The sequence below is a fragment of the Zalophus californianus genome, chromosome 15 (assembly GCF_009762305.2).
Source record: "Zalophus californianus isolate mZalCal1 chromosome 15, mZalCal1.pri.v2, whole genome shotgun sequence".
Classification (NCBI taxonomy): domain Eukaryota; kingdom Metazoa; phylum Chordata; class Mammalia; order Carnivora; family Otariidae; genus Zalophus; species Zalophus californianus.
In genome coordinates, this window is record NC_045609.1 from 82,153,576 (window position 1) to 82,175,967 (window position 22,392).

The following is a 22,392-nucleotide window of genomic DNA, read 5'->3' on the forward strand; positions in this document are numbered from 1 at the left end:
ATTTTGAAGGTTGGGTGTAGATACTGCATATTGAAATGATAATATTTTGTGTTATTGAACTAATATATTAAAATGAATTTCACCATATTTTACTTTTCATAATTTAGCCACAAGAAATTTAAAATTTAAATTTCTGGCTGACATTACATTTCTGTTGGATAACACTGTTCTATAATTTTAGAACTCCTGTCATTTTAACAGTGGTGCTGTTTTTTCCTTTGTCTTAGCACTTCTAGAAGGTGGAAAACTATTTTACAGTATTTTTTAAAAGATCCATTTACACAAACAGGCCTTGTTATCACTTTGTTGTATAAATAAGGTTCACATTCTGTGCTTTTTCAGTGTATAAAGCATCTCTTAAAATAATCTTTTAGTCATGTGCCCCACAATTTTACACCACCCTTACCCTCAGTTGTCTGAATCTGACAACTCCTTTTTGGTGTAATGCTAGTTGTATTCCGTTTAAATTAGGAAAGGCATGGAGCATATGCAATGGTTTTTTAAAGATCCAAGTTAATTTTAATTGTAGCCACATCTAGTTGGATATAAAAGTTTATTCTAGAGACCAAACCAAGAGAAAACACTTTTTGAAGAAAAATGGCAAAATAATTTCTGACTTCAATATCTAATTGCCGCTTGAGGTGGTGGTGTTTAGTGGAAATTGAATAGTTTATGTGAAAGTTAGAAAAGGGTGTTGAAACTGTTGAATGTCTGTGATCAAAAATAACAACAGATAATAGAGTAGAATAAATAGTAATATATAAATGCTAATTTTAAGAGATGCCAGGATGGACTTTTCCTTCATTAAGCTAGTGGGGGATTTCCCCCCTGGAACCAAAGATCATATAATAAATATCAGTTGCTTATCAAACCCTTATTAATTAATAGCTTGTAAAGAGAAATTCTGGTTTCTCAGTTAATACGGAGTGTTGTCTTGCTAATATTTTAGTTACGACACTCCCTGTGAAAACTTTTCTTTATTTCCAGTTGCCACCCTTTTTTAAGAACAGAGGGCTGGGGATGGAGTAATTGCAGGAAATAAACATAACCCATGAAGATTTTGTGGAGAACCTTCACAGTATTGATAACCTTGACTTGAGAACAGTTCTGTGTGTATTACAGTGTGGAAACAGCCTGTTTGCAGACCTCCTAAAATTTGTTAGTACAGTAGTAAAATTTATTCCACTTTAGAATGCTCAGTTTTGATGACAATCACATGTATTTCTTTTTTTTTTATAAGATTATTGCTTCAGCCAATTACATGCTTTCAGAACTTTTTCAATTAGATGAACCTAAAAAAGAAGAAAGCTCAGAATCTCCTTTAAATGAGAATTCTGATGAAAGTTACAGTGAAGAGGAGGAAGAGATGCCGGACAGCGATGAAAATGGATCCTATAGCACCAGTTCTGATCCCTCAGATGATAACAAAGCAGTAGCTATTATTAAGTCTGTTGGAGAATTGTCAGTTCCAGAAAAATACAAATCCATTCATCAAATCCGAGTAAGCATCGTAAAATTGTATTAAAGTTCTGTCAATGGAAAAACAATTATTAACTGAATACAGCTAGCCTCTCAAAAGATGGCATTACTGGGGCACCTGCGTGGCGTACTCCGGCTCTCGGTTTCAGCTCAGGTCATGATCTCAGGGTCTTGAGATTGACCTCCGTGTCAGGCCCCGTGCTCAGTGCAGAGTCTGCTTCAGATTCTCTCTCCCTCTTCCCCCACCCCTCCTGCTTGTGTGTGCTGGCGTACACGTGCGCTCTTGCACTCGTTCACTCACTCTTTCTCTTTCAAATGTCTAAAAAAACAGAAAAATTCAGTAGATCCTTCATGGTCCAGGGCCTAGTAACCATTAACTTTATGAATACTAAAACCTGTTTTGTAATTGCCCCAGGGTAACTGATCCACATGCAAACCAATGGTAGACGATGTGTAAACCACACATCAGTATATTAATTTTTATGTAGGAGATTTTCGTTTGCAGTGACCAGTGTATAGTCCTGTCTCCTCACCAGGGTATTCATTCTCAGTTTCTGGGTTACTGGGAAACTGAATGTGTAAGAGCAGACAAGGGGTGGCTTGTTGATCCATTTGTGGGGAAGCTGGTACCTTATCCCGGTGCTACAGGACAGCACTTTTCAGTGACTGGGCCATATCAACAAGATTGGACACATCTCTTGCCTGGTCAAGGTCAGATAGACTCTAACCACTTCCTACCCTTTAAGTTCTGTTGACATGGACTGCACTGACTATTCTCCCAATTGGTCATTTTCCAGACGGTAGAATTACGTTTCAGTTTGCTAAATCCTGATTACTTTCCAGTCCTATCTTCCTGTGATCAGGTCCAAGTCAGCCTTAAAAGACTCTGGCTATTCCTGAAACTGAATATAGTCGTATATACAGATAATCTCTTAACGTAAGTTCTGAGTTTAACTTTCAGATGGAAACTTTATATCCAGATAGATTTTTAGAGGACACCTCTGTCACCCAAAACATTGCCTATCTTTTTGACTCTTCACTTTCCCCTCTCATTTACCATAGCCACATTGCCTTTTTTCCTGCCTCAAGCTCATCAAGATCATTCCCATGTGAGGCATCTGCTGTCGTGTGTGCTCGGCACATCCCAGAAGTTTTCATGGCTGCCTTTTTTAAGCCTTAAGTCTTGATGGAAGTGTTGCTCCTTCTGAAGATTTTCCCCTGACCACTCTAGCCAGAGCATGCTACATTTTTATCTCCTTCATGGAGATCATAATCTGTATCTAAAGCTTGTTTTGTTTCCCTTCATGAAAACAGAAGCTCCCTGTACGTGTAGACATTCTTGTACCTCCCATGTTGAGGACACGTAATGGGTGCTCAGGAAATACTTGATTAAATGACTACAGGACAAGTTCTTAACTGTCCATCTGAGTTTTAGTGCACTTCCAGCTTGAACCCCCCAGTGGAATTAAAAAAAAAAAAAAGTTTTTCCTGATTATAAACAAGATTACTGATGGCAAAAGTTCTGTGTATTTGGGGAACTGCATTGTAACACAAGACCCTAGATTTATGGGGCAAGTAGATGACAAAGACGTAGTGGTATATTAGTTTACAGTTTTTTACGGAGGTGGCACTTTTTATCAATATCTGAAGCACTCAAAAAATGCGGTCCTGTTATTCATATAAACAGGTCTTTTGTTAGCTTTGCCTTATTAGTGAACTTTTGAAACTACAGTCAGCGTGCCTTCACCTCATTTCCTGCTCAGTGACTGCCCACAGACAGGTTACTTAACATCTGTGCTTGATGCATAGTGAGAACAGTCATTCCAGCCTTGTAGGATTCACCAAAAATGAAATGCTTCGCAGAGGCCCTTACACAGAAGATCACTTAGTAGATTCGGGTTGTTAACTGGTTCTCATAATTAAGCATATAAATTGTACAAATTATGCAATGAGACCATTGGTGATACTTGTTAACTTACTGCTAAATTGATGATATTGTTAACTGTGTGTTACCAAGTATCAGTGCTAATTAGGGATTAAACTCACCTATTAGATTAGGTATACATGTATCTAAAACATTACTCACATTCTTGCTTTTTTCTCATAATAGAATTTTTAAAACTGTAAGAATTTAAAGTAACATATACTTTGGAAGGTCTTTTTATTAGGCAAGGTTTTTGTGGATGCTTATGTCACTTTTATCTGTAGTGAAAGCGGTACATTAACCTTAATATCAGTTACCTCACAAAGCTGAATACACAGCAAATTTTGAAATTATTGATGTGTAGAGTTTTAATAATTCCCAGGAGCTGAGAGCTGTGAAGTTTGTCACGTGGGCAGCATATTAATAGTTCTAAATGTTTGTTTCTGAAGCCCAGTTGCACGTTTCCAGTTTGCCATGACACAGAGGAGCGCTGTAGACTCGTGCTTAGCTATGTTCTGGAGGTAAGTCTTAATTTTGTCTTCACTGTTTCAGTAGACTTATATTTGGTATGCACATAGTGCTTGTTTATTGGTGTCTAAACATTATTCTGAATGATATTCTGCTCTGGCTTTTTTCCCCTTTAAGCATAAAGTGAAAATTAGTTTTTCCCAACCATTTCAAGTAAAACGTAGTCTTTTCAAGTCTGTTTTCAAAATTTAAATACTCCTAAATGTGTTCAGAGCCTTATATTTAGTTTCTAGTTGACCTTCAGTTATGTGCATAGTAAACGTTTCTCCTCTTTTAAAGGGGTTAAAATCTGTGGATAGCAGCATTAAAAAAGAAAGCGACCTTCCTGCAGCTGACCCCAACACCCCAATCCCATTAAAATATGAAGATGACTCCACAAGGGGGGGTCCTGAGGGTCTGGAGAAGCAGATGGCCTTGTTTTTGGACAAAAGTAAGTTGAATTGATGTGCAAATAAGGACTTTTCTAGAGAATAGTACCCCAGTCCTTTACCAACAGCAGACTTCTGTCAGTTAAGGCAGTCACGGAAAGGAATTCAGGAGAAGGGTATCATGTGAATGGAAAGTGGGGGGAAATACCATTCATTCAAAATATAAAACAAAGGATAATTTTGACTCTTTATAGATACTCCTAATAAGTTCCGCTTCTTCCAGTTCCCTGCAGCGAGGAGCTAATGCCCTCAGCTCAGTAGGGTTCTCGTAAGAAATTACTGCTTCAGTAAAAGCAGTCGTGTGTTTAAGAGCAGACTTTGGAACCAAACTGCCTAGCCTCAATCTTGGCTTTGCTAAGGCAAGTTCCACGTTTTTGAACCTTATTTTTTTTTTCCCCACTCTCAAAATGGAGACAATAGTGCCTACTTTAAAGTTTTTATATGGATTAAATGAATTGATATGTGTGAAGTACTTAAAACAGTGCACGTAATAAGCGCCATGGGATTGTTGGCTTTTGTTACTGAGTGGGCCTTGAATAAGCTAGAAAGGTTGCTTATAAATTGTCTAATTTGTTCCTCAGGAAAGTCACTTCGTGAAGAACATGTGGACTTTTAAAAAATCCCTTTCAGTTGCTTAAAAAGTTTTGGAAGCCTGTATGTTTGAAATACCAAGAGCTTTCCTGATTTTTCTCTTCATGAATATAAGTTGTATGTGGGGGGAGTAAATTTATTGCCCTAGCGTTTAAGTACTGCTTCCTGTGTGCCCGGCTTCAGCCTTTATACCGGGAGGAGAATACCAGGACTTGAGACATCTCTGCCTTTTTTATGGTACTCTTTTTTTTGAAATGCCTTTTCTCTCTTCCTTCGTCCCCAACTCAGCTGTTGAAAATCCTGCTGATGTTCAGGAGATCTATGTTCACCTCTTTCTCTGGTCAGAATTGATTCTGCTAGCACTTTGTCCTTGAGCACTTAACTGAAGCCTGCCTTATGTCATAGTTAGCTGTGTTGAGTGGTTTTATGCACACACACCAATACAACTGTGAGCAAAAACTGTGTCTTACTCAGTTCTGGTGTTCTCACCAAGCCTCACACACAGAGAATGCATACAATAACAGAGGAAAAAGAAATACATGCCCAATTAAAACCGTAAGAGAGATTGTAAGTACCTTTCATTGGATTGAAAGATTCATGTTGTCACTGATCAAAAAATGAGAAATCTTGAGGCTCAGAGATTGGGGAGGGGGATTCCCACGGCATTTTGTTCTTACCTCTGTAGTTGCACTTAATAATAGATTTTGCTGTGGTTTGTGTTAGCAGCCTATCTCTACCTCTGGTGTGCAAGATCTCCAAGGATGGAGAACAAAGAACTTCATGTCACGGTTTCTGGTGCCTAGCATAGTGCTTTGCACAAAAGTTGATCATTTGTTAGATGAAGAAGGTAGTAGTAGGCTGGGCTTTATTAAATAAAGCGTGTTCCTGGTGGAGGAAACAGTTCACTAAGAGAGGAGGTGGAAAAAATAGGCATCTGTGTGGGCAACAAGCACTCACTGGACTTTGGCTGATGAGTAGGAGTAAGGGTGGAATACTGGGGAGGCAGACAAAAATGTTACCCAGGAAGTGGGCCAGGATGCTTAGACAGGGCTTAATAAGTGGTACGGAGCCCTTTCAGTGTTCTAGCACGGGGGTTCTAGAGCCTGGCAGGTTAATACACAGACTGGAGAAAGGACATGCCAGTCACGAGTTATGTCAGTGACCCTGAAAGAGCATGACAGAGTTGATGGCAGCAGGGAGCAGAGAGAGCGCCTTCAGAAATCCCAGTGAGGGTCTCTTGAAACACTGCCATTTTACTCGGTGGTTAAGTAGTAAAGCACAGTATTTACCAGTCTTGTAGCCATCGTACCTAAGCTTGGACTGTCTGTCAAGAAACATTATTTATAGTGAGACTTACATTCAAATAAAATGTGCTTCCTTTCCCCTCCTCCATTGTCGTAGTGGGCTCCCTTCAGAAGGGTAATTATTCCAGTCAATCTGGAATGATCCCTGGTTCTTGGCAACATAAAATGAAACTCCAGCTGATTCTCAAGTCATCAAAGGCCTATTATGTTTTGTCTGATGCTGCCATGAGTCTTCAGAAATATGGAAGAGCGTTACGATACATTAAATTAGCTTTGCAGAGCCATGGTAAGTCATTGTAAATTAATACACTTCATAGACATTGGGAGGGGAGAACAGAAAAGGCATCTGAATCGCAGTGAAGTTTTACTCCTATTTCTGTTGTAAAATTTAACTTTGAAATAACTTTTTCCAGTCTTGAGTGTGTTACTTTGTATTTTATTTTCTGCTCTGGTTGATTATCTCTTCCTTTTGAAATACATAAAGGCATATGTGATAACTGACATAACATAAGCTTAGAATAGATACAGTGGTACAAAGCTTTCAGCTAGTAACAAATTATCTTAATATTCACTGTATTCATTAATTTCTAATACACCGGTGTCTTTTTCTCTTTCACACCTCTTCTGCCCAGATACTTACTGCTGCCTCTGCACCAACATGCTTTCGGAAGTGCTGCTATTTCTGTCTCAGTATTTGACGCTCTGTGGCGACATCCAACTGATGCTGGCCCAGAATGCGAACAACAGAGCAGCGCATCTTGAGGAGTTTAATTATCAAACAAAAGAAGATCAGGAGATACTACACAGCCTCCACAGGGAGTCCAGTTGTCAAGGTATGCCAGTGAGACCCAGCGTTCGATTCATGTGGGGATTATTCCATCCAGCTTATGCTTATCGGAGTATGTCCAGGAAAGTGGTGAAAATATTAGTGTTTTGATATTGCAGTTTTGTTTCATTGATTGCTTCATTTTAAAATTGAACATGATCCCTCGTGTATTTGTGTGTAAAATGATTTCAAAATATTTCATAATTACTAATAATACAACTAGGACTAAAGATAAAATAAGCTCTAAGACAATTGTGTTGACTTTTTTACTCTGGTCTTTTCATGAGGTTTTCCTAGGTAACCTTGTAGTCAGTGAACCAAGCCATGGTTTTCTTTTGAAAAGGAGTAACAGTGGGTAAAAGGGAATGAATTACCTTCTGAATGATTTCTGGGGGCCCAGATCCAGAGATCATTTTTTTAAAACTTAGTTCATGGCTGACTGTCTTACTGAATATATTACTTTGTTTTGGAGTTGTCCGATTTTAAAACTGGGAGAATTAGTCCACAGCGACTGTATCCTTAGTTACGGTCGTAAGCTCACTGCCGTCAGGGTGGTAAATGAGCTCAGAGATCCGTCCTTCTATCATGGCATTGTCGTATTTTGCTCTTAAAGCATTGATGTTATTTGATATCCAGCTCACCAAAATTTTTGGACATTTACACATCTAGAGAAGTACATTGGGGGGAACGTAGTATTTCCTCACTTTTGCCCTCTTTCTTTGCCTTCTCTCCTGAGTTTCTCAAATGATCAGTTTCATCACGTTAATTTCATTTAAAACACTTCTGTGTGAGAGTGACGTCTCTCGTGGATGCCAGTGTTAGCAGCAGGGGTGCTCCCTTTTTTCCCCCCTTGAATTTTGGGCCCTGCACCTGAGTTTACTCCAGTCCCACCAGATGGCATATTGGAGTCTTTGAGAGCTTATGTAGCTGCTGCTTCAGTGAGGTAAATGGACATTGCAAACCATAAGGTACATAAAAGTAGCCTCTTGTAGCAGTCAGCTTTATTTCAAGAACTATTTCCATTAATTAAAAAGAAAAAAAAATGTTTTACCTCGTATCAACGAACTTCAAGTCTGTACCAATGAGCAAGTGTGCTTGGTAAAATCCAGATCATGGAAATTGTTTGGTATTTTTGGTCAGGAAGATATTTCTTTATTAAAACATTAATATCCCAGGAAAACATAGTTTTCTAAATTAAAAGATCTTTACTTTAAAACTTAAAATTTTAGATGTATTGATTAAATCCTAGTAGGATTATACCATTTTGGGTTTCTTTTACTGTCTTAAAAATAGGAGATTACATGGATACTAAGGAAAAAGGGTTCTCGGGACTCATGGTGATGTTTCCTTTTTTTTCTTTCAAGGATTTGCATGGGCAACCGATTTGTCTACAGACTTAGAGAGTCAGCTTTCAGTCAGTTGTAAATGTTACGAAGCTGCTAATGAAATCTTGCAATTTAGTGACTTAAAAAGCCAGAACCCAGAACACTACGTACAAGTATTGAAGAGAATGGGTAACATTAGAAATGAAATCGGTGTGTTTTACATGAATCAGGCTGCTGCACTGCAGAGTGAGCGAGCAGGTGAGTATCTCTTTGGAGTCCTCTCTTTATTGCCTCTTCTCTTAGAAAATCGTGCTGATTTGTATGGCCTGAGCAAAGAATTGTGGCACTTGACTTGATGTAGGAAGGGGTGCTCTGTTGATGAATCTTTTATTCTTAAGTTCTTGAGAAACAAAGATAGGAAAATACATTTCCCTTTGAGATTCATCATTTCGGTGTCCTCCATTCCCCATCTGATCAGTTCAGAAGGGAAGCGCACAGCCAGCCTGTGCTAGGCTCTGTGCTGCATGTGTAATGGACTAAAACAGTCCTCTTTCATGTCAGGAAGCCAGAGAGAAAGATCTTTGGGGTGCCGGCCTGGCTGAGTTGGTAGAGCATGCGACTCGATCTCGGGGTTGTAAGTTCAAGCCCCATGTTGGGTGTAGAGATTACATAAAAACAAAGTCTTAAAAAAAAAAAATAAAAGAGGGGTACCTGGGTGGCTCAGTCGTTGAGCATCTGCCTTCGGCTCGGGTCATGATCCCAGGGTCCTGGGATCGAGCCCCGCATCGGGCTCCCTGCTCGGGGGGAAGCCTGCTTCTCCCTCTCCCCCTGCTTGTGTTCCCTCTCTCACTGTCTCTCTCTGTCAAATAAATAAATAAAGTATTTTTTAAAAATATAAATAAATAGGACGCCTGGGTGGCTCAGTTGGTTAAGCGACTGACTGCCTTCGGCTCAGGTCATGATCCTGGCGTCCCGGGATCGAGTCCCGCATTGGGCTCCCTGCTTAGCAGGGAGTCTGCTTCTCCCTCTGACCCTCCCCCCTCTCATGCTCTCTCTCTCTCTCATTCTCTCTCTCAAATATATAAATAAAATCTTTAATATATATATATAAAAATAAAAGAAATACAAATTTTTGGAAAATGCCATAAGCACAGATGTGGTACAGTAGAAGAGTGGGGAAAGGAGATGTTTATTGAAGTTGTGAGGCTTTTTTTGAGGGCTTTTGGAAAGAAGATGTGGTTTGAGCAGATTGGTGCATGATGTAGGATATCAGCAGGAAGATGTGGGCAGGGGGGTGCTGTCCAGACTGAGTAGGCAGCATTGAGAAGGACTAGAGATGCACGGTCCAGTGGATTGTGAGGGTAGCAGCAAGTGGTCTTTCGTGATTCGGGCAGAGGATAACGGATTCAGCTGGGCCTTTGTCATGTTTGAGATCCGGGTAGTCATGTGAGTGGAAGGTCTGGCTCAGTTGTTGGTTAGAAACCTGTACTTAGAGCTTTTTGGGTTAGCAAGACATAGGTTGGGGATCGCTCAGATGATATAGGGAGGGGATATTGGATCCATGAGAATGCTGGAAATGTCAAGACCACCCAGCGGAAGGAAGGAATAGGGCCACAGTAGAACGGAGGACAGCGGGTAAGTTGAGGAAATGTGTGTGTGCCTGGTTGTTTGTGAATTCTGCTTGGCACTGGGGCTACAAAGAGGTCCTCCTTTTTAAGTTTTATTATGTAAGAGCCTGTGCTTTTGAGGTGTCTCTGGAGGAGGAAGTCCGTGAAGGAGCATGCAAAGTGGGTAGTCGGAAACCTAGGAGAATTAGACACAACCCAGATCATACCTCTTACAACTCCGTGGGACCACGTGTTTTGAATCTTTATAAAATAGGGCTTTGCTCAGATGTTTTTATTTGCTTGTTTTCATATCAGTCAGTTTATAGTGAAAGAGGGCCATGTTTGAGTGTTGTCTGAGTCTGCTCAGGCTACCGTAACAATACCACAGATTGGGTGGGTTAAGACAGAAATCATACTTCTCACAAGTTGGAAGCTGGAAGTCCAAGATCAAGGTGCCGGCAGGATTGGGGTTTTCTGAAGCCTCTCTCCATGGCTTGCGGATGGCCGCCTTCTTGCTGTGTCCTTACCTGGTCTCTGCGTGTGCCCCTGGTGTCTGTTTCTCTTAGAAGAACACCAGTCATGTGGGATCCGGGCCCCATCTTACGACCTCTAACTTTAATTACCTCTTTATAGCCCCTGTCTCCAAATACAGTCACATTGGGGTTAAGGCCTCGCTGTGAATTTGAGGGGGTATGATGCGACCAGGTCACCGCGATGGCTGTGTGCAGCTGGTTCCTTAGCCGTCGTGTCCCTGTCCTCCTGCCCGCGTCCTTCCCTGGGACACACAGAGGGCTGACGCTGATGTTTGCTCACATGTGTTGTTCTCTTTTTGTGTGTGTGCAGTGAGCAAAAGTGTGTCCACCGCGGAGCAGCAGTTGTGGAAAAAAAGCTTTTCTTGTTTTGAAAAAGGAATTCACAACTTTGAGTCGATTGATGATGCCACGAATGCTGCCCTTCTGTTGTGTAACACGGGGAGACTCATGCGGATCTGTGCGCAGGCGCACTGTGGTGCCGGCGATGAGTTTAAGCGGGAGTTCTCACCAGAAGAAGGCTTGTATTACAATAAGGTAACACGCTCGCATGTCGGACCTCATCCATTTACACCTAATTGCCATTTACCTTTGCCATCGCTCCCTGAAAATTTTATAAGGCTAACCAGACCTGTGGTGACGGCACGGGAGAAGACAGACAGAACACTGAGACTGGCCCAAGAGTGCGAGGATGTAGTGTTGAAGGTGGCATATTGAAAAGATGATTATTCAGTGAATCGTGTTGGCGGAAGCGGAGAAGACGTCAGGTGGATTAAAGGCTGACGTGGAGAAGGGTGACTGAGAAAGTGCCAGGAGAAAGTGGAGGAGAAGTTTTTGTGTGATGAGGCCGGCGCAACACAATGGGCAGGGGTCGCAGAGCAGACGATGGATACACCTAAATGTGTAAAAATAAGTTTCCAAATGCACAACGGAAAGCAAAATTGAAAAGCAAACCCCATTCTAGTGAAAATATTGGTAACACAGAACAGATCAGAGGTGGATAAACCCTTCATACATGAAGAAGAGTTAAGAACCATTGAAGACAGGGGTGCCTGGCTGGCTCAGTTGGTAGAGCACACGACTCTTGGTCTCGGGGTTGTGAGTTCAAGCCCCACGTTTGCACATAATGTTTACTTTAAAAATAAGTAAATAAAATAAAGAATCACTGAAAATAAACTGCCCCAATAGAAAAAAGGGCAAATAATCTTTTTTTTTTTTTTTAATTAACGTATAATGTATTACTGGTTTCAGAGGTACAGGTCTATGATTCATAGTACCCAGTGCTCATTAAGGGGCAAATCTTTTTTTTTTTTTTAAAGATTTTATTTATTTCTTTGACTGAGAGAGGGAACACAAGCAGGGGGAGTGGGAGAGGGAGAAGCAGGCTTCCTACTGAGCAGGGAGCCCAATGTGGGGCTCGATCCCAGGACCCTGGGACCATGACCTGAGCCGAAGGCAGACGCTTAACGACTGAGCCACCCAGGAGCCCCAGGGGCAAATAATCTTGAACAAAAAATTCATACACATTAAAAAAAAGTGGTTATTATGTAAGAAATTTCTAATTTTAAATTTTTATGAAATTAAAAATTGAGTTTCTTTTGTTTATTGTATTGCCAAGTATTTAGTGGTAACATCCAGTGTTGGAACAAGAGCTCACCTTTTTTTTTTTTTTAAGACTTTATTTATTTGAGGGGGGGCAGGGGGGAGGGAGAAGGGACAAGCAGACTCCGTGCAGAGCCAGCGGCGGGGCTCCGTCCCAGGACCCTGAGATCATGACCTTTGCTGAAACCAAGAGTCAGATGCTTAACTGACTGAGCCACCCAGGCACCCCAAGAGCTCTCCTTTAACAAGTACTTCACAGCTATGTGAATACTAGTGAAGAATGTTTGTGGCAGAGGAGATTTTTTTTTTTTTTAAGATTTATTTATTAGAGTGCGAGTGTGGGAGGAGGAGGGAGAGGGAGAGAGAGAACAAGCAGACTACCTGCTGATCACAGAGCCGGATGCAGGGCTCGATCTCACGACCCTGAGATTATGACCTGAGCTGAAACCGAGAGTCAGGTGGACCACCCAGGCGCCCCATGGCATGGGAGATTTTAAAATCCTTTTTATAGTTTTTTTAAGTTTACAGATACACAGAAAAATGTAGATGGTACACACAGGAAATGTAGAAATTATTGCTAGGTGATGGAATTAAATGTGATTTTATTTGCTTAAACATAATGACCATGCCCTTCAGGCTGGAGGTGGTAAAGGGTGGAAGGGGTTGCTTCTTTTTACAGTCAGATCCAGCAATCTTTTATCCTTGGGCTCATCAAGTTAGTTTTTTCTAGCTTACTAGTTATATAAACTAATTTTCATTTAGAAAGGAAAAAAACCAAAGGAAGGAAAAGCATCCTCGTGCATGAGCATGAGTCAGAAGGCACTAAGGCTTAAGCTGGACTCGCTGTGGAAACAGGGAGTGGCTTGCAGTCCACTTGAACTGGCTTGCCTCATTGCAACAGTTTCATTGATACGGTTTTTTCCTTTCCTCACAGTATTGCCCTTCTGTAAATTGTTCCCACACCAAATTAACATCTGGGTGATTTTAAAGTATGTTTTATTTTCATAGGTTGTTGGCATAGATTTAGACCAAGTCAGAACTGGATCTTTCTCTCCCTCACAGGCTGTCGATTACTATTTGAAAGCTCTGAGGTCACTGGGGACACGAGACATACACCCGGCTGTTTGGGATTCAGTGAATTGGGAATTGTCCACTACTTATTTCACGATGGCAACTCTACAGCAAGATTATGCTCCATTATCTAGGAAAGCTCAGGAGCAGGTAATAATATTTGCGGGGCTATAAAAGAAGTCTTCAACTTTATGCCTTTAACAGATATTGAGCATATTTTCCGTAACAAGCAGGATTTAAATATTTTTATTTAAGATTATAGGCTTGTCATTTTTTTCTCCTCCCCCTTAAAAAAAAAAAAAAAACAGATTGAAAAAGAAGTCAGTGAGGCTATGATGAAGTCCCTGAAATACTGTGATGTGGACTCAGTCTCTGCTCGACAGCCTCTTTGTCAGTATCGAGCCGCGACCATCCATCACAGGCTGGCGTCCATGTACCACAGTTGTCTGAGAAATCAGGTATTGCCATTCTAACTAAAGTTCAATCTCAAGTTCATTTAAAAGTGTTCTGGTTGTTTTTCTTATATTTCACTATCTATTTAAATGCCATCTATTCTATTAGCTGCTTTAGAAAAACTTGCAGTGTAGTTGATTTTCCACTCTCGCCTCTGCTGCATATTTTTCTTTACAATAATTGATTGGGTATTATTTTGTGAAATTACATATCTTCTGTGCACCACCCCCTCCCCACCGAGTCTCCCTCCGGACCCACCCAGAGTAACTACTGTCCTGGATTTTCAGTATGTCCGCACCTTTTCTGTTTCACCACTTAAACATTTTACCTGGTGGTGAACTTTATAGGAGAAATCATACTGTACGTATTCTGTGGTTTATTGCCTTTCACTAGACATGGTGTTTTTGAGATTCCTCCTGGTTGGTGCATTTTCTTAGTTCACTAGTATTCATTTAATGAATATATCACAGTTTATCCATTTTGTGATTTCTGAACTTTTGGATTGTTTTAGTGTGAGGCTATTAGAAGTAATCTGCTGTGAACAACCTTGTACATGAATCCTGGTACTCAGATGCATGTGTGTCTAAGAATAAATAGAGGCCAAGGTTGAAGGTACCTTCCTCCAGAATGGTTGCTTGGCTTCTGCCAAGGAATCTTGTATTTGAAGTTTCTCAGTAATGTTTTTTTTTGTGTGTGTGTGTGTGTGTGTGTGTGTGTTGCTGTTTCCCTTTACTTAGCTCAGGACCAAGACAACTTACCTTGCAGTCCCTTGGGTGTGGGCCTTCTTCTGGGTGCCCTTATCCTGAGAATACTGTCCTTTGAGGTCCAACTTAATCAGAGAGGATTTCTTTTCACTTTAAGCTGGCCTCTGGACACTCTTCCCCTTGCCCCAGGACATCCTAACTAAAATTCAGGCTTGCCCAGATGGCCTAGTATCCTCAAGGCAAAAGCAAGCTTTAGCATTCCAAGACAACACAATGGGGAAAGACTTAGTGCCAGGACAGCTGGATGTCCACATGCTGGAGTTGGACTCCAGCGCCTCATATACAAAACCAAAAGTGGATTAAACACCTAACTATAAGAACTAAAACTGTAAGACTTCTACAAAAATAACGACACTGAATAACATTTAGTGATCCAGAGACTTGGTTAAGTAGTTATAGTGAAACCCAGGCTTTAAGATTTGTCTTTTTATTTTATTTTGATTCTAGGTTGGTGATGAACATCTTAGGAAGCAGCACCGGGTGCTGGCAGATCTTCATTACAGCAAAGCTGTTAAGCTTTTTCAGCTTCTCAAAGATGCTCCCTGTGAACTACTTAGAGTACAGTTAGAAAGAGTGGCATTTGCAGAATTCCAAATGACCAGTAAGTCTTAACTTTTTCATTTCACAGATCTGTGTGCATTGACTTTGTGTTAGATTGTCTTAGAGTGAGACAGACGTGGGGCTCTCTCTTGAATGTAAATAATGTTTTCTTTTTAATTTGCCCATAGTTAACGGCTTTGGGTAGGGGCCAGGAGAAGTCTCTATACTTCTTGAAGTTTAGAAAATGGATTTGATTATGTTCTGTGACTATTTATGTTCGTAGAAATACTGAAATATAGCCCACGCTCTCTTACTTGGAAAAAAAAATGTGACAGGTCACTTGAGACCATTAGAGATATAAATCATCATGAACAACATAGGAAGGGAGAAGCAGTGGTCCCATTGAATTCCTTTAAACCTGCAGTGGGTACTGGCAGCTGTGGATTACGGAACTAGAACTGCAGGTCCTGAGCAAGGTTAGAGCTCTACGGGAAGGGAAGGGAAGGGAAGGAGGCAGGCAGATGAGTCGGCTTTGTTAGGGCAGGCCACAGCAGGGAGGGAGTTGCTGCCCCACGCTGAATGTGTTTGCCTGAGTTCCCCCGCTCTTGCCCACCTGCTCCCCTTCTGTAGCAGGGGTCTTTGGAGAAATAGCTCTCATGTGGTAAAGAAATAAACGTTTCTTTGAAGTGCAGCTGTTCATTTGATTTTATTTCAGTTGTTTTCTTGTATAAAATTAAAATAAATGTAATAGTTAAGCAGGTAGATGACTCTTTCAGTAGAGTATCCCTAAGGATGCACAAGAAAGTGATAACATTGCTGCCTCTGGGGGCCAGGAGGAAGGCTTTCACTGTTTTCTGATTCAGACTTTATACATTTTGAGAATGTATTAGCTAATCAAAACAGTTTTTAAAAATACTTTTTACTGGGACACCTGGGTGGCACAGTCAGTTAAGCATCTGGCTCTTGATTTTGGCAGAGGTTGTGACTCAAGGTCATGAGCTTGAGCCCCATGTCAGGCTCCACTCAGTGTGAAATTTGCTTGAGACACTCTCTCCCTTCCCTCCCCCCACCCCCCCCAAGAAAAATAAATCTTTAAAAAAAAAACACGCACAAAAACTTTTTACTGAAAGTATTTTTAACTTTTTGGCAGTGTATACTAGATGGCAGGATTAACAGTAGCTCTTTCTGGGGGGTGCGTTTTGGATGACCTATTTTCATTTGCATCTTTGAATTTTCTGCCATGTTTGAATTCCTTCAAGAGAGCAGGCATCATTTTCATAGGAACAGATACTGGGAACAAATTTGCTAAGATGATAAATATGGTTAATTTTCCTTCTAAAAAATGTTTAAAAATTGAGTACCTGAAAAAAGTAATGTAAACATTTGGGGGCCTTTGGACCAGACTTGTCCCGGCTGGTTTCTTTGACCTTACACTCCGGTCTTATTTCAGATAGGTTGTGTTCTCACCCTGACAGAACCAAATGGTAAGGCAGGGAGACCATTGTTATTTATTGTTTTGTAGACTTAATATTTTTATTTGGGGATAATTATTAAAAGTTGGATTTTAGAAAATTTGTTGAGATTCTCATGAGCTACTATTATAGCATTTGAAAATCAGTTTTCATTAATACATTGACATTGGATGGGTTTCTAGATTTATATTTAAAGGAATGATCATTTTTGTGTTTTTAACACTCTAGGTCAGAATAGCAATGTTGGAAAATTAAAAACACTATCTGGGGCTCTTGATATAATGGTGAGAACTAAGCATGCATTCCAGCTCATCAGAAAGGAGCTTGTAGAGGAATTTGACCAGGTAAATGGAGAAAATATTTATCTTGGTTTTTTGTGTGTCTTAAGCTAAAGGGTGAACATACATAGTGAGCATTTGGGGTATATGTGTGTGTTAGGTGTATTATGTGTGTATGTGTATATACAGACATAGATATACATATATGTGCTTTGCATAAAACACATTAACAGTGATCTATTATATTTTTTTGGTGGGATTATTAAACTCTTTAAGTTGGAACTATATCTTTTATGTTAAAATTTCTTTTTCTTTAAATAACCACATAGAGCTTAGTAAGACCCAGTAGCATAACATCTCTGTTGTGTTTTCCTTTGCTTTTTTTGTTCTTTTTTGTTGTTCTGTTTGTTTTTAAGAAAGAAAGAAGTGCATAGCTCTTTTATAATTTCTACCAAACTGCCGGGGAGCTGTTGAACAATGAATAGGCTTAAGCTCCTTGGAAAGCAGTTCTAGTTTGCCTGGCATTCCAGCATTCATGCTGCCTTCTGCTGTTGCTGAAAGCTTCCCTGAGTCCCCCATGGTCCACCAGCCTGTTACCTCTTCCAGGCTCGGTTTGTCCAACCCTGTAGCATGCCCATTTCCATCTCGCTCCTTTACTGCAGTGTTGCAAAGTGGGAGATTTCCATTCGGGATTAATTTCTTCTATGTAAGTGCCTGTTAGGTGTGAGGCATTTTTCACAGGTTTTAGTCTATCAGAGTGATCTCTGGGGTGTGAGGCTCATCACAGCTTCTGCCAGCAGGCTGTGCCTGGAGAAAAACAAATGACCTGGGGTTTCCTTTTGTTTTGTTTTTGGATAAAAAGTTTATGGGGTGAGTGCAACTGTGGTCCCTTCACGTCACTATGAAGCTGTCACTCTCGGGCAGCTTAGGTAAAGTAACTTCTTGTTGTTTTCAGCCTAAGAGTGATGAGTCCACTCCAGCTGCAGATTCCTCTCCTAGTCTTAATCGAGAAGAAGTGATCAAGCTCCTCAGTATATTTGAATCTCGGTTGTCATTCCTTCTCCTTCAGTCCATCAAGCTGCTGTCTTCAACTAAGAAGAAAACGAGGTAAATCCAATGGTTCTTTGTGGAAATGCCTTTTCCAGCAGCTTAACCTGTAGAAAGGTAATAATCTCTACTGACCGAATGAAAAGATAGATAGGTTGTATTCATTCTTGTCTTTTATGTGGGTGATCAGGGATTTTAAGTGGTGCTCTTTCCTGACTTGGTAAATCAGATGAGACTCCTCTCCATGTGACCTACTACATATTGAAACTATAGAAACAGGTCTTGCTTCCTAAGAGTAAATACGCTACTGGTTATAAAGTTTTCCCTGAGAGAGATGACTGACCCTGGAATGAAGACCTCGACTGTTTCTAGTAACTCTTCATTGTCTTTAATGGGAAGGCAGGACTACAGTTTTGATATTCAGCACCAAATACACTAATAGGAAGGAGATGACAGCATCAAAATCTCTGTAAAGCCCAAGAACTTAGTGAAGAGAAGTGTGAGCATCTCAGCAAAAAATGTTCTCATACACCTCTATCAGCTTGTATAGTTCTGTTGTTTTTGCCAGAGTTATTATGTTGGCATTATTAATTTAACTTGAAATTCTAGTAGTAGGTACTAGATCAGGAAGGTAATATAAATAATATGTCTTCCTTTTTTTAAGATATAAGTACAGTCTGGCCATCACCCTACACATACATTGTTACCAGTTATTCTGTGTGTGTATTTTATCAATTTATAATCTTCAGGTGCTTTGTCTCTATGTTTGTTTTAGTTTACGTGTAGTAAAATTTACTTTTGGTGGTGTATAGTCCTTCAGGCTTTGAGAAACACATACAGATATGTGTCTTCTGCCAAAATCATGACACAGAACAGTTCCATCACTCCAAAAATTCCCTCTTGCTACCTCTTGGTGGTCAGCCCCCGCTCCGCCCCAAATCCTTAGATCTCAGGGAGAAAGCTTGCTGTCTTTTACCAGTAAGTGTAGCATCAGCTGTGGGTTTTTTGTAGATGCCCTTTGTCAAGTTGAGAATGTTCCCTTCTCTTCCTAGTTTTTATCATGAATGGATGTGGAATTTTTGTCAGTTTATTGGTACACACATTGAAATGACCCCATGGTTTTCCTTCTTTAATCTCTTGATGTGCTAGAGCTCATTCAGTTTTTGTGAATGTTAACCAGCTTTGCATTCCTGAGATAAACCCCACTTTGTTGGCATGTGTCATTCTTGGGTACCCCTGGGATTGCGTGTGTTAGTACCGTGTTGAGGATTCTTACGTCTGTCTGTGAGGATGGTTCCCTCCTGCAGTATGATCGCAGTTCTGGTCTTGTGGTGGGTTTGTCTGCTGTCAGTACTAGAGCAGTGCTGGTCTTATTAAATCAATTTGCAGGTGTTTCTTCTTCTGGTTTTTAGAAGTGTAGAGTTACTGTTTCTTCCCTAAAGGTTTGTTAGAATTTACCAGTGAAATTATCTTAACCTAGAGTTGGCTTTATTGAAAGTTTTCCACAATGAGTTTAATTTCTTTTCGTAGATAAAATGCTATTCAAGTTGACTTTTTCTTCTTGAGGAATGAAAGTGTATTTTAGCTGTTGTCAGATGTATAGGTTCACAGTGTTCCGTATTATCCTGTTAATGTCTTAAGGTATTTGTTGTGATAACCCTCTTTTCATTCCTGATATTGCCAACTTTTGTCTTTTTTTTTTTTCTCGGTTAGTCTGATTAGGAGTTCATCAGTTTTATTGATCTTTTCAAAGAACTGGTTTATTCAATTTTTTTCCCCATTGTTTTTCTATTTTCAGTGTCCTTGATTTATACATTTATCTATATACCTTTCTTTCTGCTTATTACGGGTTTAATTAGCTCTTCTACTGGTTTCTTTAAGTGGAAGCTTAGATTATTGACTTGAGACCCTTTCTCTTTTCTAATATAAGCATTTACTATAAATTCCACTCTGCTTTTGCTACATCTCACAAATGTATTTTTTTTCTTTCAGTTTAATTTTAATTTTTGATACCCCCTGACACAACTTCTTTGACCCCTGTGTTATTTAGAAGCATGCTGCTTTAGTTTCTAAATAGTGGGACTTTCCAGGTAATCTTTATTATGGATTACTAGTAATTCCATTATGTGCTGAGACCATAACTTCGTATGATTTCTCTTTTTTGTGTACGTTTGTATTATGGCCTAGAATATGGTTTGTCTTTCCATATGCACTTGAAATATATGGGTATCCTGCTCTCTTGGATAGAGCATCCTGGAAATGTCAATTAAGTTTGTTTATAGTATTATTCAGGTCTTCTGTATTCTTACTGACTTTCTACTAGTTTTATCAATTACTAAGAGAGGAGTGGAATTTTCCAACTACAGTTGTGGATTCATCTATTTTTCTCTTTGGTTCTGTCAGTTTTGTTTCCTCTGTTTTGATGTGGACACATTTAGACGCGTACACATTTAGGCTTGTTCTGTCTTAGAGAATTGACCCCCTTACCATGTGATATCTGCTTTTTATCTTAATATAACTACTCAGCTTTCTTTTGGTTGATGTCTTTTTCTTTCTTTCTTTTAACCTATGCCATTTTTAGTAAAAGTGAGATTCTTATAAATGACTGGGTCTTGTTTTTTTTAATCCAAACTTACAGTTGGTGTCTTCAGACTGTTTACATTTAAGGTGATACAGTAACAGTCAGATCAGGTCTGCCCTCTTGTTAGCTGTTCTGTCTTTTCTGCCTTCTCGAGTCAATTGAGCATTTTCTGTGATTGCATTTGATTTCACTATTGATTTATTATTTATACTATTTTTTAAATGTTTTGGTGTTTGACCTAGGGTTTAGGTTTACATCTTTAATCAGAGACCACTTTCACGTGATACTCTGTGGCGCCACATGCTGTATGAAGACCTTCAGATAGTCCCTCCCAGTTCTTCCGTCTCTTCAGTTGTTACCATTCATTTCACTGTTACATATGTTACAGACACAATACACTACTACTGTTTCTGCGTTAGATAGTTACCTTTTAGAGCAATTAAAAATAGAACAATTTTTTTTTTTAAGATTTTATTTATTTGAGAGAGAATGAGAGATAGCATGAGAGGGAAGAGGGTCAGAGGGAGAAGCAGACTCCCCGCTGAGCAGGGAGCCCGATGCGGGACTCGATCCCAGGACTCCGGGATCATGACCTGAGCCGAAGGCAGTTGCTTAACAATCTGAGCCACCCAGGCGCCAGAACAATTTATTTTTATATGAATTTACTTTACCTTCATTTATTCCATTTCTAGTGCTGTTCTTGGTACAGATACCATTTTCTGTCTGGTGTCCTATTCTTTCTCTATGAAGAACTTCCTTTAACAAATACCAGCAAAGAATTCTTCCATTTTGATTGAGAAAGTCTTTTATTCCTCCTTCAGCTTTGGGAGATGTTTTAGCTGGGTATAGAGTTCTAGGTTGACAGACATTTTTGTCCCACACTTAAGGGATGTCCCTCCCTTGCCTTCTGGCTTGCGTGTTCTCTGACAGGAAGCCTGTTCTGAACCTTACCTTTGTTCTTAGGTATATAATGTGCCTTTTTTCCACCAGCTGCTTTCAGGGTTTTCTCTCCCCACCCCCAGCAGTTTGAACATGATATTCTTGGGTGTGTTGTGATTTCTCCTTCCTTCCTTGGTATTTTTATTTCTTCTGTTCCATTCTCTCTCCTTTCTCTGTGGTTCCGGTTGTGCCTATGCTAATCTATCTTCAAGTTCACTGATTCTTGATTTTTGTCACAGTTGAACTTGTCAAAGGCATTCTCTATCTCTTTTTATGGTGTTCCTCATTTCTGGTATTCCCATTGGGTTTTTTCTGTAGGTTCCATCTCTCTGCTGAAGTGACCATTCTGATCTTGCGCGTTGTCCACATTTTCCACTTGAGCCTTTTAATGTATCAATCATTGTCATTTTAAATTGCCGATCGGGGAGTTCCACCATCTGTGTCATATCTGAGTCTGGTTCTGTTGATTCTTTCTCTTGGTGTGTGTTGTTTCCTTACCTTTCTACATCTCATAGTTATGGGAAACTGGACATCTCAGCCTGAGGGAAATAATTTTCATGCCTGGAAAGTTCTTACACCTGTCCCATGCTAGGCCTTTAGTATGGGGGGTTAAGTTCATTTTTCTAGCCAGGAGCTGAGCTGTGGTTGAGATTTTTTTGTTGCTGTGGTTACTTTTCATGTCCGGCAGCCTTCAAGTTCCTCAGGCAGTGCCTGTGCTTAGTCTGGAGCAGGTCTGCAGAGGGTTTTTCTGAATGTCTCCTCCACCTTTAGTTTTAGGATTTTCCTAAGGAAGGTGTGTGGTACCTCAGAGAGGGTCTGTCTTCACACTCTTAGAGTTCCCTCAGCTATAATTCCACTCCTGCTTGTCGTTCAGTGCTTCTAGCCTGCTAGGGACGGGGAGAGGGTGGGCCAGGCCTTCTCAGTTGTTTGGGTAAGCCTCAGTCTTAGGCAGACACTGGGTCCCTGAGTGCCAGGTGTGTGGCCTCACACTGCTCCTGCCCCAGCCCCGGGGTGGAGTGTTTTTTTCTGTTCACTGCTTTATCTGCGTTGACTTTTACCAGTGCCCTGAGGCTGCCATAGCTTGTGGCCTTCCTGTCCCTCGA

At 40.3% G+C, this 22,392-nt stretch overlaps 1 protein-coding gene across 5 annotated transcripts in view; it reads left to right on the top strand.

Annotated features, from left to right (window-relative positions):
- EDRF1 (erythroid differentiation regulatory factor 1) overlaps positions 1–22,392 on the top strand; it is a 40,915-nt gene that overhangs the window by 13,480 nt on the left and 5,043 nt on the right. For 4 of the 5 annotated variants that reach the window (XM_027595888.2, XM_027595889.2, XM_027595891.2 and 1 more), the window contains 12 exons: positions 1,241–1,501; positions 3,853–3,924; positions 4,211–4,361; positions 6,352–6,540; positions 6,887–7,087; positions 8,445–8,663; positions 10,856–11,079; positions 13,207–13,365; positions 13,524–13,673; positions 14,880–15,033; positions 16,673–16,788; positions 17,678–17,829. In XM_027595888.2, coding sequence (XP_027451689.2) covers positions 1,241–1,501; positions 3,853–3,924; positions 4,211–4,361; positions 6,352–6,540; positions 6,887–7,087; positions 8,445–8,663; positions 10,856–11,079; positions 13,207–13,365; positions 13,524–13,673; positions 14,880–15,033; positions 16,673–16,788; positions 17,678–17,829 — 2,048 coding nt within the window. The remainder of the gene's footprint in view (positions 1–1,240; positions 1,502–3,852; positions 3,925–4,210; positions 4,362–6,351; positions 6,541–6,886; positions 7,088–8,444; positions 8,664–10,855; positions 11,080–13,206; positions 13,366–13,523; positions 13,674–14,879; positions 15,034–16,672; positions 16,789–17,677; positions 17,830–22,392) is intronic. The other variant, XM_027595890.2, reaches the window with a different exon arrangement.